At 41.2% G+C, this 21,226-nt stretch overlaps 1 protein-coding gene across 1 annotated transcript in view; it reads right to left on the bottom strand.

Moving 5' to 3' along the window:
• Cntn1 (contactin 1) overlaps positions 1–21,226 on the bottom strand; it is a 291,050-nt gene that overhangs the window by 49,197 nt on the left and 220,627 nt on the right. Inside the window, 2 exon segments of the mRNA XM_032885326.1 lie at positions 3,165–3,314; positions 6,496–6,654. Coding sequence (XP_032741217.1) covers positions 3,165–3,314; positions 6,496–6,654 — 309 coding nt within the window.

Raw genomic sequence — 21,226 nt, 5'->3', positions numbered from 1 at the left:
ATTTTCATTGCACTTACTTAAAAATAAAAAGACGTGAAAGGATTGAGAATTCAAGGGCTACTTTATGCTTATGAAGACAAATATCATTCTAGCACATTTGCTAAACGTGTCTTCAGGCAAACAAAACAAGGGCAATACATTTTCATATACTACTAAGGTCCCTGATATGTTTTCCTTCCTATTAAACACATTTCTGAAAAAGAAAGAAGACAAAAAAATAAAACAGAGAAAAATGAATGAAAATACAAGAGCAAGAGTAGCTTCGTTAGCTGCAAAACTAAGGCGTTAACGCTTTGCATGACTTTCTTGTTTGTGATGCATTTCTCCTCCGTAAATGGACTGGAGCTGACAACTCCATACGAGAGCTGCCAGAATCAATCTGCCTTCACCTGCAGAACCAATGATATGGGGATGGGTCCTATGATGATACAACACAAAGGATGCTTTTGTTATCATTTTCTTTTGGCCAGAATATTGCTTTATTTCTAAAGGACTTACAAGCATGTGCTCTGTTTCTTCATAGGGAAGCATCTATCGTATAATATACTTGGCTGAATCCAAAGAATGCCCTCAATTACTCTGCAAGGTCTTTATATTGAGTAACTGCAAAGGAACGTGTCCTGAGTCACAGAGCTAGGAAGCGATAGTGTGACGGTTCTGGGGACTCTACAGAACAACGGCCTGCAGCTTGGCACCATACACTGCAGAACAGGGGTGTATACTGGAACAATCTGAATTTGAATTCTGTACCCCATTGGCCAGGTGTAAGCTTAACCCACTGACCCGTAAAAATCTAGAATGATGACCAACCGAGGCTTGGTGGCACATACCTACCATTGTAAGACAGAGGAGACTGAGGTAGGGGGTCTCAAGGTCAAGAACAAAGTAGGCTACATAGAAATGCCGCATTGAAGAAACTTTCCATAGTAATAGTGCTAATTTGACAAAGTTATCATGGGGATTAGGTGAAGCGTACAGTGAGAGAGCTAGCAGTATATCCGAGAACACACATTCTGCTGATGGATTGCTAAGTATTGCCGGGTGCTGGAATTTATTCGTTCACAAGTGAACTGAGCATGTAGGGTAGGGCACTAAGATCTCAAACCCTCTATGCACAGATTGATGTGTTATGTGCATTACATGGTACATTACATGGCTAAGGACATATGTGGCATTATATATAAATTATTTTATAGGTTTCGATATAAAATAATAAAATATCGAATAACAAAATGCCTAAGGAGGACGGAGGTCCTATGGAGGAACACCACCAAAGGCAGCCTTTCTGCTATGTGAACAACATTCACTAAGAGAACTGGTCTTCATAAAAGACGCTGTTCACACCATAGAAATTTAACCCAACTCGAGGAGAAAAATTGGTCCAAACTTGAGACAGGTATGGTATAATGTTATGACTGAAATATTTACCTAACCCAACTTAAACACTTGGGATTTTCCTGAAATTTTATTCTGAAATGAATGCTTATTCAAACAAATCAAGTTTGATTTCTTGGTACGGAACTCTGTGGTCAAAACCACCAGTCAAGTCACGCTCTATTTGTTTTTCTTTGTTTCTGTGTTCAGTCATCACACATAAGCCACCATTGCAACATAGGTGACATCTGAGAGAGCAGTAAATAAACCCAAGACCTGGCTATGCGGTCGGCCGCTCATACAGTTTCCATTTGGATTACTTCTTTCTCCTAGTGATTTTTTTTTTTTTTTTTTTTTGTGGTGTAAAGAAAACAGAACGTTTCGGGTCATTCGTAGGGAAATATATTAAATAAAAAAAATTCTGGTGACATCTACCTTCATAATTAGGATAGAAATTCGAGCTTCAATTAGGACTCTAGTCCAAATTTATGAAGAGGATATGTGTTCAGAGCTATGCTTGAAAAGCTGTTTTGAAGAGAAAGCCCAGTTAACTGGAAAGTGAACCCCACACATCCAGATTTCAACTTTTGATCTTATGAGTATGGACTTCAGATTAATGCAACTATCTGAAAGTCTCCGGCCAATTAATAAGCATTGGGATAGCACATCAAAACAAACCAGGGATTTTAATATTTTCTTTCTTTTATCACTATCACATTTATTTGACAACTCTGCAGAAAGCTACACAGATCTGTAAACCTTATTGATGGTAGTCCCCATGTCATTAAAACTGTATAGAAATATAGACAGTGGCTCACTAATGGCAGACCTCGTGACACTAGAACTAATAGTTCTATTTGGGAATTGGGCCAAGGAACTGGGGCAGCCAAAAATATGGGTAGGTGACATTAAGAGACTACAGCAGAATTTGAATGTCAGCCAATCATCTTTTTAAAACTTTTAACTCAAATAAAACTCTGATTTTTGGCTTGGAATGTCAAAATAAATGAATTCAGTGAACCAGGAAAAAAGTTTTTTTTTATATACACGGCATAATAAATGGGAGAAATGTCATTAGAATCAGAACAACGTTTTGCTTTGGAAACATGAGGTAAAGAAAGAGTGGAGAATTTCTTAAAATAGAGGGGACCTAAATGGGATGGGTATTTGCAGAAACTTAGAGCTGGTTGAGCTGTTTCGAGAACGTAGTTAGAATGACACCTAGAGTTAAGAGAACATACATTCAGTGCCATGATTCTGTGAATCTTCACTGCCTTCTTTGTTTCCAGACCCTTCTGCTCTCTACCCCATGCCTCCATGCCCTAGTCAAATGGGTATTCAGCTGTAAATGCCCCTGTGAGAAACCAAAGTGGAGAAAAACCCAAATCCCTAAATCTTTTTAATCCAGCATCTCCCTGGTTAAGATCCACAGTTTACATTGAAAACTATAGATTTTACATACAAGCATCATTTGCATAGTCTCTGGTGGAATAAGCTGAGAAAATATAAAGTTTATAGAGTTTATATAATTAATGTAGGTGGTACATTAATTATATAAAATCTATAAATTTTTAAAATGTGCATAGCAAAAAACAACGTAGATAAATTTTTATAGATTTTTATATCGTTCATGTAGGAGATATATTAATATTTTCTTTTTGTTGTTTTTGGCGACACACACATTTCTAGATGAGCCACTGATTGCAGACAATATTTCCTAATACAATCCGGTACATGTGAACGTGATATTGTATTGTGACATTATGAAAATTTCAGATCCTTGCACATACCAGCGCCATCGGTTTTGATCCTGTTTGAGGGTATGCTGGGCTCTCCAGTCCCCAAAGTATTGGTTGCCACCACTCGAAATTCGTACTCCATCCATGGGATCAAATCGACTGCTTTTGCTGACTCCATGTTTCCTTCAATGATTGGGGGATCTAAATAAAATTAACGTAAAATAGAGATTAGCAGGTGACTAAATCCAGCCATTTTTCACTCTCTTAGAGAGTTGGCACGTGTATGTGGGTTGACAATAAACAAAAATCTAGCAATGGCAAATACTGACTTGAAGGAAGTAAGAGATCATTCATAACAAACTAGAAGGTGTGTGTGTGTGTGTGTGTGTGTGTGTGTGTGTGTGTGTGTGAGAGAGAGAGAGAGAGAGAGAGAGAGAGAGAGAGAGAGAGAGAGAGAGAGAGAGAGATCTGACTGTCTAGAAAGTCTCACACAGGCGGCTAGAACCCTGCACCTCTGCAAAGTCCCCCTCTCCACTCTGCTGCTCATCCATAGGATACACTTTTTCTAGCAAAAGCCATTTTCCTGGAGCAGAAGCTAGGATGTTTTCCTAAGGCAAACATTGGGTGAACTTAAGGGCTAGTACAGTCCAGCATTCCCACTACGACAGCAAATTATCTTTTTATGCTCAAGAGAGATGAAAAATACACAACCAAGAGAGGCCCAACACTGAATAATGTTTTAATGTTTATAGGGTTTATGAACTTTAGGCTTGTCATCATCATGAGCTCTGCTCATGCTAAACATGTGCTGTAAGAGTTGTGTAACCCCTGTAATAGGTTCTCTGCATTCACCCTGTCTATGTCTTTCATTTCTAAACATGACTTTTGCAATTGTCCCATCACCTTGTAATAGCTTCATGAAAAGACTGAACATACGTTTTTTGACCTTCTGATTTGAAACTTTAAAATGTTGGTTTGGTCTCTGTTTTTATTTAAATTTATTTATTTATTTATTTATTTTTTTAGTCCTTGGGAGCCCACAATCCTCAGTTTAAGCTTTTTCTTCAACGGTGGGGTCCACAATTTTGCTGCTAGCATTCACCTTTTTGAATGATTAGCCTCAGGAGACATCTATATCCGCACAACATGCACTTCTTAGCTTAGCTTGCCATCTTATCTAGTTTTTGAGATATTTATTATGCTTTAGGCAGGTTCTGCTGTTCTTTAGTCCTGCTCCAAACGTTGCCCATATCCCTTCCCATGAATTTTTTGTTTCCCCCTTTTATTTTTCTCCATGTTTATTAAATTGGAATTTACATTCTGTCAACTCCATGCTCATCTCACTAGCATCCCCTTGAATAGAATCTGCACACATAAGGGCTTTCACTTTAGGTAAGGGAACGATGACAAGTAAAGGTACAGGTTGATACAAGATCTTCATCAAGTAAACGGGAACAGAGCTGGTTGTTATCTCTGAGCGGGATGGCACCTCTTTATTTGCTAGTCTCTTCTTTGACTATGAGCTGCCTGTACCATGGTATTGATAAGATAGCCAAGAAGATGTCTTTGTCTAAATCCAGAACCTGTGTGTTACTTAAGATGGAGAAAGGGTCTCGGCAGAGTCTTTTTAAAAGAGGCTGAAATTCAGTTGGAGATTTTTGTTTATAAGACAATTAGCTGTTATTTGCGGGACCCCTAAGATCAATGGGATTGGGGGTGGGGTGAAGGGATGTGGCCCAGGCAACGAACGAACGTGAGAGGTGCTTCCTGTCTCTACAAGACACTGGAAGAGGGCTGGGAAGGTAGCTCAGTTGACAAAGTGTTGCTGAATGGGCATGGGGACCTGAATTCTGTCTCCAGAACCCACATGGAAACACTGTGTGTGGAGCTTGAGGCGGCTCGGCAGTTTTAAACACTTTTCGCTTTTGCAGGCACCCGGTTATCTCACAGCCATTTTAACTCCAGTTACAGGAGGCAAATGTTGCTCCAGGCACATTGAGACTTAAATACATGTAGGCAAAAACACTCCAAAAACAAAAACCTGAGATCATGCAGATGAAGCATTTTCTCAACCAGGACTAGATCAACCTCAGGGGGGCAAGGACTCTGCTTCAAAAAACAAGCTAGACTGCTCCGAAGGAACACGATTTGAAACCAACCTCAGCCTTTTTGAATTACAATGTAAAATCTGCCACTTGAATTACTAATGAATGTATTTAAAACCTATAACATATAATATAATATATATTATATATATGTATATACATATATTATATATATAAAACAGACACAAGCTGGAGTTAGCAGGAAATGCCCATGAGATCCAGATGATTTTCCCAATTAATGATAAGGGCCCATGGAGGTGGTGCCATCCCTGGGCTGGTGGTCCTGGTTCTATAAGAGAGCAAGCTGAGCAAGGCAGGGGAAGCAAGCCAGTAAGTAACATCCCTCCATGGCCTCTGCATCAGCTCCTGCTTCCTGCCCTTATGTGAGTTCCAGTCTTGTCTTCCTTTGGTGATGAACAGCAATGTGGAAGTGTAAGCTGAATAAACCCTTTCCTCCCCAACTTGCTTCTTGGACATGATGTTTGTGCAGGAATAGAAACCCTGACTAAGACATATAGTAAAATGTAAAATAATACTAATTGTATTCTAAAACATACTTTTATACCTATATATCTACTGATAAGCATTGCTCTGACCGCGAATCAAAGAAGTTTCCTTTTGCAGAGAAAGGAAAGAGACTATTACCAAAACAAGCTCAGTTGGTTATAGTTCAGAGAATTATTGGTCGCAGGGAGCCAAGCCCCTGTAATACATCTACAACACAAACCCTGCAGCAAAAGCTCAGGGAATATCAAGGGAGAAGGTGTAGAGAGATTTTTAAGAGCTAGAGTACCAGTCTGCTAACTGTGAATTTGTGTCTCCTATAAATGACTAGGAAACTTCACCCATGTTACCTCAGCATAGCTGCCTCAGCAAGACCTGAACAGTGACAATAGCAGTAGACATGCTAATGTGGAAAGGAAAAGTCTCTCGGGACCCAACGCTAGGCAGAGTTTCCCACAGCTAATGATTGCTGGGAATGGAAGAGTTAGCTTCAACGGTGGAGTGCCTCCTAATTGGTTATCCAGTACAAATGTCCAGCCGTGGAATCACATGCATATAAGCAACACTAAACAAACATAACAGTTTGTATTCATAAGTGTATACGTAACCATACTAATAAAAGTAAAAGAGGCCATCAATTTGAGCAACTGAGGGGGGTCATGGGAGGGATTGGGAAAAGGGACATAGGAAGACTTGGAGGGAGATAAAATTATAATTAGAAGAAAAAAAACCCTGTGGAAACATGAACACATTGAATAGACATGTAAACTCACCCGTCTTCGCGTCTTTCCAGTCATCTGAGAGGATCGTCTTGGTCTGGATAGTGTATTTAGAGATAGGGCTGTGATTGTCTGAACCACGGCTCCAAGTCAGTGCCACAGAGGTAGCTCTGATGTCTTCTATTCTCAGGCCACCTGGAGGGCCTGGGGGGCCTGGGATGAAAATGTGGGTAACACATCAGTGAGTCTCAGTTGGTGAATTAAACACAATCAAGAAGAGAGTGCTTAGAAACAATGTCGTCTGTGGAGACACTCTTCTCACAAAGTGAGGCGATAAGACGTGATGGCATAGCCCATGTTTATTCCCACTTAATTATTTCATTTGCCTACTTTTAGGGAAGGCAATAGATGCTGCCATTAAAAATAGCAGTGGGCCGGCAAGATGGCTCCGCAAGTAAAGGCATTAGCATCAAGTCTGATGACTCGAGTTCAATCTCCAGGAAACACAAAACTAAAAGAGAGAACTGGCAGAAGTTGTCCTCTGACCTTCAGTGGCATGCTGTTGCTCCCAAATAAATAAATAAATAAATAAATAAATAAATTTATAATGTATAAATAAAAAACAACACCTTACTCATGATACAGGTGAAATTATGTGACACAAAAAAATGTACATTTCTTCAGCAAGACCAGTGCATATCATAGTGCACTGAGCTTTAATGAACGCCCACTGGATGCATGAAGGACACGTTCAATTCAAATATGAGACTATTCTGCTCAGTGTTCCAACTCTGTTTCTCAAGATGGAATAAATACCTCTTTACAACCTACAGATTGTAACGTTAACCATAACGATCACGTGTGGAATCTATTGTGCTTGGATTTCCGAGCATCGCTTTATATACTATATAATGTCATGTCAAGTTAGAGCAATAAAACAAGTCACATGAAGAGGGATATCTGTCCCTATGTGAAATATTGAAGGTAACTCTCTCTTACATGCTCTGAATATACCATATTAGAAGTCGACAAGTCTCAGGACTCAAGACATGTGACTGCAGAACATAAACAGGGTTCCACAGGCACAACATTCCATGAAAGCCACGGGACCTCTTTATTCTCCAAAGTGACGATGCCATGATGTTGTGGAGACATTTCCACATCTCTGATTTGAAAAACTTGAAATGGAGCACTAATGTGATACGTAGAGGAAAAGCTGTCCAATATCAGCAAACGGGATTCAAGATTCTTCTATTTTGGGTCGTGAGATTTTTCTTCTTAGAAAATGAGGCCCAGGGAGGTATTTTAAGTAATAAAATAGCAGCCATTGCTTGCAGTTAAAATCATTTCAGTTAAAGGACATCTCACTCAGATATTCAGAAAATACCTTCACATTAGCTCTGCCTGTACCACAAAGTTATCTTTAACAGAATTGTGCATATCAAATACAGCAATCTCTTTGCTTAAGTCACACTTTTTTTCAATACTGATGTGTGCTAAAGCACACATCCATCTTTATCTTTTGGCTAGTACCCTCCTTCTGTTTTGTCAATTGAGCATGGAGCCTTGGTAGCTTTTCCTGCATCTGGGATTTGGATTTACAGAGAATGGGTGACCTCTCATAGCTTTGTCAATCTCCAGGAAGAAAGTATTTTGTGTCAATAAACATAAGACACACCCTGTTGCTGGAAGTAAGTTTTATTCCTTACAGTGATACATAGGAATACAATGAAGGCGGATAAACTCTTAAAAATTCATCATCTACAAGTGTGCTTTCATTAAATGGTACGTAATCAAATGCAGATGTGTACAGAAATAGAGCACACTTGCTATTCAAAGAGAACATAACACATTTTTTTATGTGTAAGAAATCAGACCAAAACACAGTACAGCTTGTTAACCAGACACATACAGGGTCGTCTCAAGTTAGATATTGAGTGTAGTGTTTCAGAGAATTGAGATAGAAAAGAAAGATGAAGGGAGAGAGGCGTGATTTTTAAAGGAAGACAGGCTACAATGATGCATTTCATGTCTGTTGAGCGTTAAGGTATATAGCAATGTTACAGGGAATTTAGGATGCAACTCTCAAGGCTAGCTTTTACCTGCTCAGGTGACCCTCCTTTCCCTACTCTTTTTCTTTGGAATTCTTGGAGTTGCAGGTGAGCAACATTGTACACAAATCAGACAAAGTTGTGTGCATTAGTTCATTTACTAGGAACACTGTGCATGGTCATTCCACTGAACTGTTCAGTGACTGAAAGACATTATGAGCAAATACGTAATTGCCATTTGTCATGTTGCTCTCTCATGCATGCCTGGCTTGTGAAGTTTGTCCGTTGTTGATCACATGAAAGAATTGATCACAGCAGAGGCCTATATTGTCATCGATAACGCGCTCTTTGAAAACACACTTCACGACCTTGAGAAATGATGTGTTAGCAAGAGGTACAAGCGAAGGAGGAGATGGGAGGGGTGGCCTAGCACCCTAAAACCCTTATGTGATACTATTCCCTTGTAAGACTTCATCTAATATAAGATGGAATTTTCTGTCTCGTAATCTCTTATTCTTCAGGTAGAGAACCTCAGGCTTTAATGGCTGTGCCATCTCTCCAGCTCTGTCACCTAGTTATTTCTTATATTTGTCTCCTCGATAAAAGTTTCACGGGGGCAGGGAATCATAATATTAAAAAGTTGAAACTTGCCAGTTAAAAGTAGGCATGCCTTTAAAATTCACACCCTAATCTAACTTAGGGTTTCTAAATCACGGAGCTCTTGTCTCCTATGCAAGATGGGGGTAATGCGAGTTCACCACTAGATTGTCATGTTGTGAGTGCAGTAACAACTCTGAAGAATTCCGTTCCAGGCAGGCCTGGTCCTCTGAACCCTAAGAAAACATCTGCTGTCATTATTCCTGCAAGGGCCTCTAGGAGTCAAAGCTCCTGAAAGCAGTAATTACTCTAACAAGAGATGCTCAATTATCCTCTTAAAGCAGTAGGGACCTCAGAAAAGAAAGTGGTTTCTTTGGCACTTGAAGGAAGTTAGAGGGAAGCTCCTGTCTCTGTAGACTTCTTCATGGCCTGAGCTGACCCCAGGCCAGGCCTGCTGCGTTTTCTCACAGGAGTGTTTGAGACGGTAGATGCTGATGCTGTGTGGTTAGTGTTTGGTCCAGAATGACTTGCGTGGGAGGAAATGAGACAAAGACGCTCCAAACACACAGGGAAAGAGCTGTGCACGCTCCTGACTCTCTTGTCAATGGATGCTGGGAAGGAGGGGAGGTGGGGTGGGGATGGGGGTGGTACAGACTGCACATAACTGTCACCTTAAGGTCCCTCTCCTTTCTTTTCTTCCCCTGTTCCTTTCTTCTCGTCGCTGTATATTCGCCATAATTCCTTATGGGAAGAACTGACACCAGGAATAATTCAGGCAAATGGGCTATTTAAATATGTCACCACATATTTAGCATTTGTTTTTAAAGCCATCCTCATCCAGAAGATAATGATCCCTCTGTGCAAATTTTCTTCTCAAAGTTACATCATCACGAAACATCAAGACTCATCCTCTGGAAGGGGACTTGGAATTTGAATGGTTTTATTCTTCGCTTTGTTTCTTTCTCTTAATTATTAAAGATGTCACTTTAATTATTAAAGGTCACTTTCCCCCAGGTTCATGGATAATCAATCCCAGAAGAGGGGAAAGTAATATTTTAAAAGCCAGAGGTCTGGGAAGACCAGGGCAAAAGAGTCATAGAATGTGCTCACAAATTCACAACGGCCTTGGTTGCCTGCACAAAACCAGCACAGGATCAAAACAGTCTACATTTCAACACTGAGGTGGGAGGGGCTCATCATTTCCACCATTGGCTGGGAAGCTATGGAAACATGATAGATCCTGGGGGTGGGGGAGAGTCAGTTTTCTTCAAAGGTGTAACACCTGATAGGTCAGTCATACTCTACTGGTTGGCCCCACACCCATGAGTATATGGGCTGCAGAAATTAAAAGAGGGCCTGAGTTGGGAGGGAGAATCTTGGAGGAGTTAGGGGATGGATATGATAAAAATACATTGTATGCATTTGTGAAATTCTTAAAGAATTAATACAAATTATATTAGAGGAAAAAAGGCTTAAGGTAGATGATGAACATATATATGACTACCTCTATCTAGCAAAGTCAAAGTCAAGTTAGTAGTTTTTCTTACCATCATTAAAGATTTTGGAAGATAAAACAGTAGTAAAAGAGTCAAAGGGAGGGAGGATGGGAGGGAGGGAGGGAGGAAGGAAGGAAGGAAGGAAGGAAGGAAGGAAGGAAGGAAGGAAGAAAACAGAAAAGAAGAAATGAAGGACAGATTGAAGTTAGTGAAATGAGGTTTCTGACATCCCTCTCCCCCTTCAACCACCTCACTGCCCTCTCTGGGCATCTGCACTGCATTTTTTTTTTTGAGTTTATATGTCATATCCTGCCAGATGATGCCAGGACAGCATTGTGATGAGGCCCCTGCTGGCAGTACCAGAAAAAAAAAATGCCTGCTACTACCAGACAATGTGTTAGGACAATGGCTGCTTTGTAATGCTACAAAATCAAATCAGTACGGTCTGCTACTGTTTCAGTTTGGGCAGTAGCAAGATGGCCATAAGTAGCAAACATCCTTTGTCATTGATTTCAAAAGAATGAACTTCTACTACACTTAGAATGAGGAAGGGGAATTTAATGAAGCTAAGAAACGTTTCTTGTTTAAGCATGAGCATTCGCCCTTTCCTATCATGTGGTTTCTTTCTGAATTCTCAGTCTTTGTTTTCTTATCTGGTCATTCAGGTTTCACCTCAGATCTAGATCATATTTAAAATGCCCACAGAGTTGACTCACATGCATTTCCATGGTGATGTTTACAGACACTCAAAAACCTCAGAATAATCTCAAATATTTATTAGACTAGAAATTGATGCCTGCGGTTCTTTATGCCAACCACAACTAGAAGATATAGAGGGTGAACATAAGTAAGTCAGAGGTGTTTGTCTTTTGAAAACTATTGACAAAGTGACCATCCATGTATAATTATCTGAGAGCAACATACACATCCCTGAAATGGCTCCTAAGAGTTTTTTCAACCACAGATGCTGGGGTCACTAAATGAAAGGACTAAATAGTGTGTCATTGGTAAACATAAAACTGTCTAAGAAGGGTAATGTTCCTTCTTGAAAAAATACTATGAATTTTAAGTATGCATCTCTCAAATAAAGACAGCAGAAGGAATTTAAGCAGCCCTAGGAAGAATTTCGCATTCAGGGTCAATTCTCACTTCGGCCCCATCTTAATGCAAGCCTTAACTTTCCTCCTGAAGTGGAAGGCCACAAAGGATCGAGGCAGGAGTCAAGAAAATTTAATGCGGAAGCACACTGTTGAAGACTCGGTCATCTTCCTGAATATCTTGCTACAAACACTGTCCAAGTTCACTTTCCAAACCCAGACTGTGCCCTCAGACTCTTGAAGGTCACGGTCGCTGGCTGATTGCAACTGCTTTTCAAGTGTCCCTCCACCGTATGAACAGCAGTGTGGTAAGAAAGTCGCTGGTCGTACGGCCTCGCCCAGCTTGCTTTCCGATTAAAATGTCTGGGGAATCAGACAGCAACACCTTTTTTTTTTTTAAACCTGCTTTAATAAATTAAACAGTCCACGTACCAGCAGCACGCCTGTTTTATATGACACCGGTTCTTCTTAGCTTTTGCAGGTAAGGAGCTAATCTCAAAGAAAAACAGGACCGGAAACGTGGGGCTTTCACTGGGCTACTTTTAGATGCCCTAGATTAGTTTGCTAGGCGTTAGTGAAGCTATGCGAGGATTGCAAAACCCCTCAGCTCAAAGCATGTTAACGAGTCTCAAACATCCTCTAAGAACTAGGATGGTGAGTGGAATCGCAGAAGTTACAAGGATGAGTTAGTTAGTCAAATCTAGTATCCCGTTTTGGGGGGGAGGGGCTGTCACACAAAAGGTGAGGGTCCCGATCACCAGGTTGGAGGCAGGCTGGCACAGACGGGGAGAAAGGGGTCCACCATGTTTTTCTCTCCATCTTTTCTCTTTTTACCTGCAAGAGGAAAGATTCATGCTGAAGGGAGTGTCTAGATGCTCAATTCTGGGCAGGAAATCAGTTGCTTAGGGACAGGCCAGTTTTCCTTGACAGGTGACATCAAGACTGAAGAGCTATCAATTTTCAAAAGGTTCTTGCCCGTAGGAGAGAGGCTGATGCCACTGGAATTGGTCCAGTGATGCCCTCCGTTCCTATAAAGCACTAACTGAAACTCTGAAGCGCAAGAGTGATAACGGGAATTCCTTAAACCAAGCAGAGCTTTACATCCAAACCCAAAAGAAAGGTGACAGAAGGAACAGGGCAGGAGCAGAGAAAAGAAAAGCTGGAGCTCTGGGATTCTAAATTTCATTCTGGACTCCACTCACTAACAGTTGTGTGCCGGAGGCTTGTGACTACAAAAGAGACAATGGTGATCAATTTTAGATTTAACTTATAATAAGAAGTATTCACAAAAATGTATACTAGTATTCCTCTTCTGTAAATTTAGCACCCAATGCTCACTGACTGGGCATCCTGAGGACTTAGGTTCTCAATGGGAGGAGTGGTCACCTAATGTCTGTTGGCTGATACTGAAGGCCAGAGCTTTCCCATCGCCGAATACCAAGCTTTTTAATAATTGCATATACATATAATATATATGTATATCAATGTAGCTTTATAATTCTACGTAAGGTTTGGGCAGTTGGTATTATTGCAGACTTGCTTCTCTGTGATTTCAGGTGAGAAGTGTAGACAAAGAGGTCCGGGGCCAGTCACACAGGGCGTGTCCTCCCCACAGAGGTACCTTTGTGTACTTGTAGGTTGTTTAAACCCAAAGCATCAGAGGAACCTAACAATTCCCATCAGTTACAGTCACTGAACTTGGAGAAATTCTTGAAAGGCAGATGAAGCTTTCTTCTGCTGAGCTGCTAGGAATGCTGGGAGCTGCTTCTCAGATGCACGTTCTTCAAGGTCATAAAACCCAAGTTCCCATATCCACAGAGGACACCTGCCCTCTGGTTTGCCAGAAACAATTTCTTACTGATAATTGAGGGAATTCAGAAGATGTATATACCCTTTTATTGTTTTGTTACACTCAATCTGTAAAATTCTACATATTTATGGGATACAATACAATATATATTGTATATATATATTGTATATATATTGTATATTGTAATATGGTACTCACAGAAGGTAAGTGTGTCTACCACTACAACACATATTTACCACTTATTTATAGAGGAAACACTTGAAGTCTTTCTAACTTTCCAGGGATACACACAGCCCAGGATGTTGCTATATTTTTGCTCTCAAAATTGTAACAACAGAACAAACAGTTGAGTCCCATTCTTTGATCTAACTTTAACAGGACAGCTGTTGCTTCCCCCGTCCCTTCCCATTCCACACTCCTCACCCTCTAGGAAGACTGTGCCTGGTGCGTTTCTTCTCACATTCCTACCAAGCTCTCACAATGAATATGTACTTAAAAAAATAATACTACTTCTTAAAACTAGGTAGATTTCTAAAAAAAAAAAAAAAGCTAGTTGGTTTTAAAGTTTTCCTACAAGGCCATCCAGAGACTGCCCCACCTAAGGATCCATCTCATCTGCGGACACCAAACCCAGTCACTATTACTGATGCCAAGAAGCACTTGCTGACAGGAGCCTGGTATAGCTGTCCCTTGAGAGGCTCTGTTGGAGCCTGACCAATATAGATGTGGATGCACACAGCCAAATATCAGACTGAGCAAGGGGACCCCAATGGAGAAGTTAGGGCAAAGACCGCAGGATCTGAAGGGGTTTGCAATCCCGTAGGAAGAACATCAATATCAACCAACCGGACCCCCCAGAGCTCCCAGGTACTAAACCACCAAAGAGTACACATGGGGGAACCCATGGCCCAGCTGCATATGTAGCAGAGGATGGCCTTGTAGGGCACCAATGGGAGGGGAGCCCCTTGGTCCTGTGGAGGCTCGATGTCCCAGCATAGGGAAATGCTAGGGCAGTGAGGCAGGAGTATGGGGGCAGGTGGGGAGGAACCCTCATAGAGGCAGGGGGATGGGGGGAATGGATAGGGGGTTTGTGTAGGGGAAACTGGAAAGGTGGACAACATTTTAAATGTAATGACCGATTTTTATAACCAATTAAAAAAAAAACAATGACAACTGGAAAAAGTAAAGTTTTCCTGCAATATGGTTATTCTTGAGTGAATACCATGACTTCTGGAGCTCTAGAATGGTGCTTCAGGAACAATAGGCTGGTGCTCCATGGTTACTCTCATGGGTGAATGCCAATGCTCTTTGAAACACCAGGATGGCTCTCCAGGAGTGACCTGAGGGATGTGCACAAATATCCATTCCAGTCTTTAGGTCGCCCTGGGCCACAGTGTGACTAACAGCACTAGGCGTTAGCAACTGGGGTGATTTATTTCTTGGGAAACAGGAACTTGGGATTTATGCTCAAATCTGCAGTCACCTGTGAGAATACCATGTCCAGTAAACCTCAGAATGGAAAAGCATGGAGAGAGGGAGGAATCTGAGATCTACGTCTTACTGTCCTGTTCTAACAGGAAGTCCCAACCAAAAGTAAACTTCACATTGTTGGGACCTATGGGTCACTTTGAGAGAGAAGGGAGGGTGTCGGCTGTGAAAAGGATGATTTGGAGACACCAAGAGAACTTCAAGAGTCAGTTGTCAAGCCTGTTAACTATACTTCCTTTCCTCAGAGCAGATTCACTTAATCCCAGTGATAGTTCCTAGGGTTACAGGATCCAGGACATTAAGCCTGCCGCTGTAGCTCTCCACACTGGTAAGCAGGTAAAAATCCTTTTCTAAGTCTCCTCCCTGTCTTTGTGTAGCTAGGGAGCAATGGGAGAACTACTTATTTTCTAAGGGGCAGGGGCACGGACAGAGAGGAGGGTAGGAGGCTGGTGGCAGGTGGAAACCAGCATGTAGATGGCATCTCCAGGACAGAAATGTGTTTGTCTTTGGAGAGTGGCTAAGACTCCAACTAAGACTCCACAAGAGAACATGTTTTTTGCTTGAAAGGGACTTTTCATCAATCAAGATTTTCCATAGATAAATTTCAATAATAAAGCTGATTCTTCGGTTCAAGAAAATAAGGAACAGAGGCGGTGTTTATGAAAGTATCATCTTAAATAACCTGATATTGTACTACTTATCTTAGTTTGAGATTATTAATATCTCACAACACTTGAGAGAATACTTTGATTATGTTAACACATAATGCATGTATGAAAGATTGTGTCTCAAATAGAGATTAACAGTTCAGAAGTACCCTGTCTGATTGGTTCGTTTGGGGAAGTTAAATATAAAGGAAAGACAGGTGAATTCAGTAGTTGAATTTGGAACATCAACATCCACCCTGTTCTGGTGTTATTATAAGGTAGTAGTTGAGAAACTTTTTAAAATTTCTTTTGTCAACGAAATAATATTAATACTCCCATCACAGAAACTTTGTGAAGAGTGTGTGGGTGTGGGGGAAATTTTATATGAGAGCCCTGTAGATTTATTAGTACATTGTAATTTAAAACAGTTTAAATCTCCCTCTCCCTCTCCCTCTCCCTCTCCCTCTCCCTCTCTCCCTCCCCCCCCCGTAGTAGAAAGAGACTTTTTTTGTTATGGCTGTTGTTAAGGTCTACCATTGGTTGGAATTCACAAACCAAAACATGCAGGCAGTGGACCCCAGGGACCTACCTTTAAGACTCTGCAGCGTTGAGATAACAAACACAATTTCCCAGCCCTGGATCTTTAAAATGTAGGTTCATGAGATTGAACTGAGATTCTTAAAAGCCACACCGACTGAGTTTTCTCCTTCCTGCACTTTAAATGCCTATGTTTAAAGAACTATTTTTTAATTGCATGTATGTTGCATGCCTGTGAATGGTATTATGTGTGATGCTGTTGCCTGAGGAGGATAGATATGTCAGACCTCCCTTGAACAGGAGTTCTAAGATGTTAAGGCCCAATTAACAGGAATCCCGGGGTTCAAACTCAGGTCTTCCACAAGAACAATATGCCCTCTCACCGTCCAATACATATTTCCAGCCTCATGATTTTAAACTGTGGGAATTATGTGTTACAAACAATACAAAACAAAACAAAACTTTACAGGAAAGCACAGCTCACCAAAAGCTGATCAGTTTTTCAAAGACAGAAATGGAATGTAAGTCATTTTTCTTTCGACTTTCACTAAGAAATACAATTTCCTATCCTTAATGCATTTTAAATCACTGTAGTACTTAGAAAAGTCCTACTTTTTCCTTGAGATTTTGAAAAAAAATATAAAATAGAACTGTAGGTTCTACTTTTAAACAAGAAGGCATTTTCTGCATCCCATATTTATTCTGACCAGATTCATACTCATTTCAAAGTTGAGTGTTAGTAGGAACTGCTGTGAGGAGTAGCTGGTCTTAGTAGGATTTCCTGGTCCTGAATTAGTTGATTCTGAAATAAAAGGGAAATGCTTAATTTCTGGGCCAGCTTCGCTATTAATAACTGGTGGTGCAGCTGTGGTTTAGCATGGAGCTGGGTCAAAATGCTTCAGAATGGCGCCGAGTTGGTCTTCCTTCTAGCCAGTGTGGGCAGCAAGGGCCATTTCGCTGTCTCAGTCCTGCAAGACTAGTGAGACAACAACCTTCATTCTGTCTCTGTGGCAAGATTTCCTTGGCCAAAGAAAGTGGAAAATTCAGGCCATCCAAGTATCTGAGGTGAATATGTATTTTTCTGCCCCAAATACTTGAAAAGCTACCTCCTTGGCTTCACTCTGGCTATCTAGACACGGATCCTTTCGCCTTCACATGTTTATCCGTTGTCTAGGTCTCTACCCATGCATGACCTTCCCCCTCCCCCATCTCTCCCTCCCTCCCTCTCCTCCCTCCCTCCCCCTCTCTCTATGCCTGCATATGCACACATGAGTATGAAATTGCATTTATTCCTGCATTCCTCATTTGACATATGTGTAACATGAAAAATTCTGTGCCCGCTCTTCCTAATTTCCTGATGAGTAAACTGGTTTAGAAGTACCTTCGAATTAATTTTGGCCTGCCACTCCTTAATTACAATTTTAGCATAAATCCATACTTGCACGTTTAAGAGTGATAAATCAGTGGTAAGACAATCTAGAGTACAATTGAATATTTATGCCAAAGACCACAGAAAGTTAGTTTCTGACTTAGCTCAAAGAACTCAATGAACTTTAAAAGACTTTGAGCAGCATCCATTATCTTTATTAACATACAGGGTTGGTGATTTTTCCATTTACAACCCCAAATAACTCAAATGTTGGTGACTTAATTTGGTCCTGATGAGCATTATCATGGTTGATTTTGGTGGTCACAATCGCAAAGCCTCTAGGGTTGTCTGAGAAGGTTTATCCAGGTCAGGCTATTGAGGTGGGCAGATCTACCTTCACTGAAAGCTGCACCATCCCACGGTTGTAAAATGAGCTGAGCACCAGTATTCATCGCTCTCTTCTTCCTGGCTGGGGACGCATAGTGACACTGCATGGCCTCATTCTCCTGCCACTGGGCCTTCTGTGCTTGATGATATGACCTTCCCACCACAATAAACTCTACCCTGGAACTGGGAACCAAAATTACCCCTCCCCTCTTTCAATGTTGCTTTTATTAGGTATTTTTGTTACGGGAAGGTAAAAGTAACTGATAACTAATAAGACTAGGATTACTAATCCCCATGGTGCTTTAAAAATATCCACAGGGATGGCTCACAACACTCACTCATTCATTCATTCACTCACTCACTCACTCACTCACTCACTCACTCACTCACTCACTCAATGAAGTAACCTGAAATACCCTACGGTTTGTAGCTAGGGTTCTTCAGGGCTTGGTCACCAAGTTCTGATGCTATTGGAGGTGGTGAATGAGACTCTCTAGAGGCAGAGCCCAGGGAAAGGTAGTTAAGCTACAGGGTCAGGGCTTGAGAGGTATGGGGGCCTCAGCCCAGGTCTCTTTACTACCACTTGCCCTGATGTGTGCAGGATGCCTCCCCTCCTGCACCCTGGAGTGGTTGGTACTCTGCCTTGCAACAGTCCAGACGATAAACCCAACCGGATCCTAGACTGAAGTATGTGAGATCCTGAATGAGACTAGGTTCTCCTGCTTCAGTTGTCTTTGTTCTGATGACAGGCAGCTAATGTTGTATAAGTGTCACAAAGACACAAAAGCTTTTAGTAGTCATCCTAGGGCCAATTTTTGTGATTAGTCTGAAGTATCTAAGTGCAATAGATTTTTTTTTTAAAAAATTAGTATAAAGCAATTCTCGCCTGTAAAGCTGGAACTAGTAAGCAGTTTATAACACTTTGACTATGTCATACATATGCTTGGAGAGTGGAGTACACCCAGGATAGCTGAAATCCTTGGTGACTATGTATTATCGGCACAGTACAGTACGTCAATGAAGAATGCCTTAGCCCCATGGGAGTGGCAGAGCCTCCCCAGGACTTAGAAGGATGACGAAGCCTTCTACCAGTCAGAGATCAAGCATTAACAATGGGAACAGAGTTATCCATTGGAACATTCTCTTCCCAGATGTACTGCTCCTGAATGAAGGCTGCTACTACCAATATCAACTCACCCCACCTCCCTGTTCTGCTACAAGCCATAACTCTGCCTCCCTGTGTAGCTCCGTGTAATCAAGCCTGTGCTGCTTTTCCCTTAGAGAGCCCAGAATACCTAATCCAGCTCTTCTCGGTACGAGTGCCTGTCCTTTCGTCATTTCCCTCTCTGCTCCTTAGTCAGGGTTCCTGGACCCAAGCTGTGCAAGAACACACCCCACACCTGTGTTTCAGGGTTGATTCGTGAGTTGTTTCTTTTACGACATTGTATTGTTTCTAATTCATGTCAACATCTTTCTTATAAAATCAACGTTCAGTGAGACATTCCAGAAACAACTTCAATGCTATTATACCAGGAACGCTATTATTTTCTAGAACCATCTTGACATTTACGTTTGTGCTCCAGCTGAGAGATTTGCTCATCTTTCTCTTTCACTTGTTTCTTTCACTTTTGTTTTTGCTTCGTTGGTTGGTTGGTTTCCTGGTCACTGAGAGACACTCTTAGGATGAGTGGCTCTGTGATCAGGTTTCTAAAGCTAATCTTGTCTTATTTTCTGTGACAATATTTAACTAAAACTACACTACTGTAGGTCAGACCAGTCAGCCTTTCATCTGCACTCCATTTATTTATTCTTGTCCCCTGCCTCCTGCCTTCCAGGGCAAAGCAAACGTCTTCGGAGTCCCTCCAACATCACCAGCAACTGTTCAAGTGCCATTGAATGAAGTCTACTTGTGTTTCATTTGACAAATTGGAGGAAAGGCCGATATTATCTTTTCGAAATATGTGTTTCAAATTACCACCAAGGCACACTTCATGAGCAATCTGATGTGATTGGCAAAGTAACTACCACGAATTTGCTAGTACAAAACTCCTGAACACACAGTTGTCTTGGTGGATTGTTTCATGTACAGACTTGGCACTCTAGGTCATTTTAATATACCAGTGCCACAGGATGCTATGAACCAATGCTTTCCATAATTTATATAAGCATGTATTTAATAGTTACTTAAAGAAGATACTGGGAAGTACAAGGCTGGCAGGAGAAAAGAACTGTAGGGCAGGGACAGGGGCGTGAGTAACTTCTCAATTCTGCTCACCAAACTCCAAGCTCCACCCCGCATTTGCCATGTGTGAGGTTGACTAGCTCTATACCCGCTTAGGAGGCAGGTTAGTGGCTGTCACCTCAAGAATTGCTGAACACTCTCTATCCATCTTTATTACACTTCTGGATATCTCTATTACACTTCCTAGGTCCAGTGATTTAACATTTTCGTTATGTGATGATTCTAGTTTCACAAGAAATTATGAAAAATCAGAAAGTTGTAATCCTTCCCTCTCCCACCAGGATGACAGTTCATAAAACTAAAGTACAATGTCCCAACTCAAAACTGACATTGATACAATCCTTGGGCCTCATTCAGAGGGCGTGGCCTCACGTGGTCTGTGTGCTTCTTGGTACACATGCTTCATTCCGTTCAGTTTCGCCTCCTATGTGCTCATGTGACCACTCCCCCTGTCAAAACATGGAGCAGCTTGGCCATAAGACTGCTGGTGTTGCATTCACAAAGCCAGGGCCACCGGTCACTCTCAGTTACCTGCCTCTTAAAGCATTAATATATTCATTTTAAAGATGCTAAATAAGCAGTACAAGTCCTTTAAAGATGAATCCTGTCACCACATACCTATAGTTGAATTGTACCGCACTGCATTTCTTTAACCATTCAATGACTAAAGGTGAGGTAGGTTGTTTCCAGGTTTTAGTATTATAAACGAAGATGGTATGAACATTTATATACATATTTTGATGTATCTATGTGTTCAACTATTGATAGTGTTGATTTTCTCATAATATATGCATTTTTACATGCATACTCATTTTTTTCTTTGTCTATGGGATAAGCACCTCTAGTGTAGTGGCCAGATCTTGTGGTGAGATCATCCATATTCTCTGAGTCACTGTCTTCTGAATAGCTGCTCCCTTGACAATTACTGCAGATGTGGAAGATGAAGTCTGTGCATCATATTTCAGTTGTCACCATTTCAATGAGTCCGAAGTGATATGTCACTGGATTTCCAATTTGTGTTTCCCTCATGGCTTAGCACGTGAGACACTTTTCATATGCTTGTT

The sequence above is a fragment of the Rattus rattus genome, chromosome 1, assembly GCF_011064425.1.
Source record: "Rattus rattus isolate New Zealand chromosome 1, Rrattus_CSIRO_v1, whole genome shotgun sequence".
Taxonomy (NCBI): domain Eukaryota; kingdom Metazoa; phylum Chordata; class Mammalia; order Rodentia; family Muridae; genus Rattus; species Rattus rattus.
Note: the sequence above shows the minus strand (reverse complement) of the source record. Positions and strands in the feature narration are given on the sequence as shown.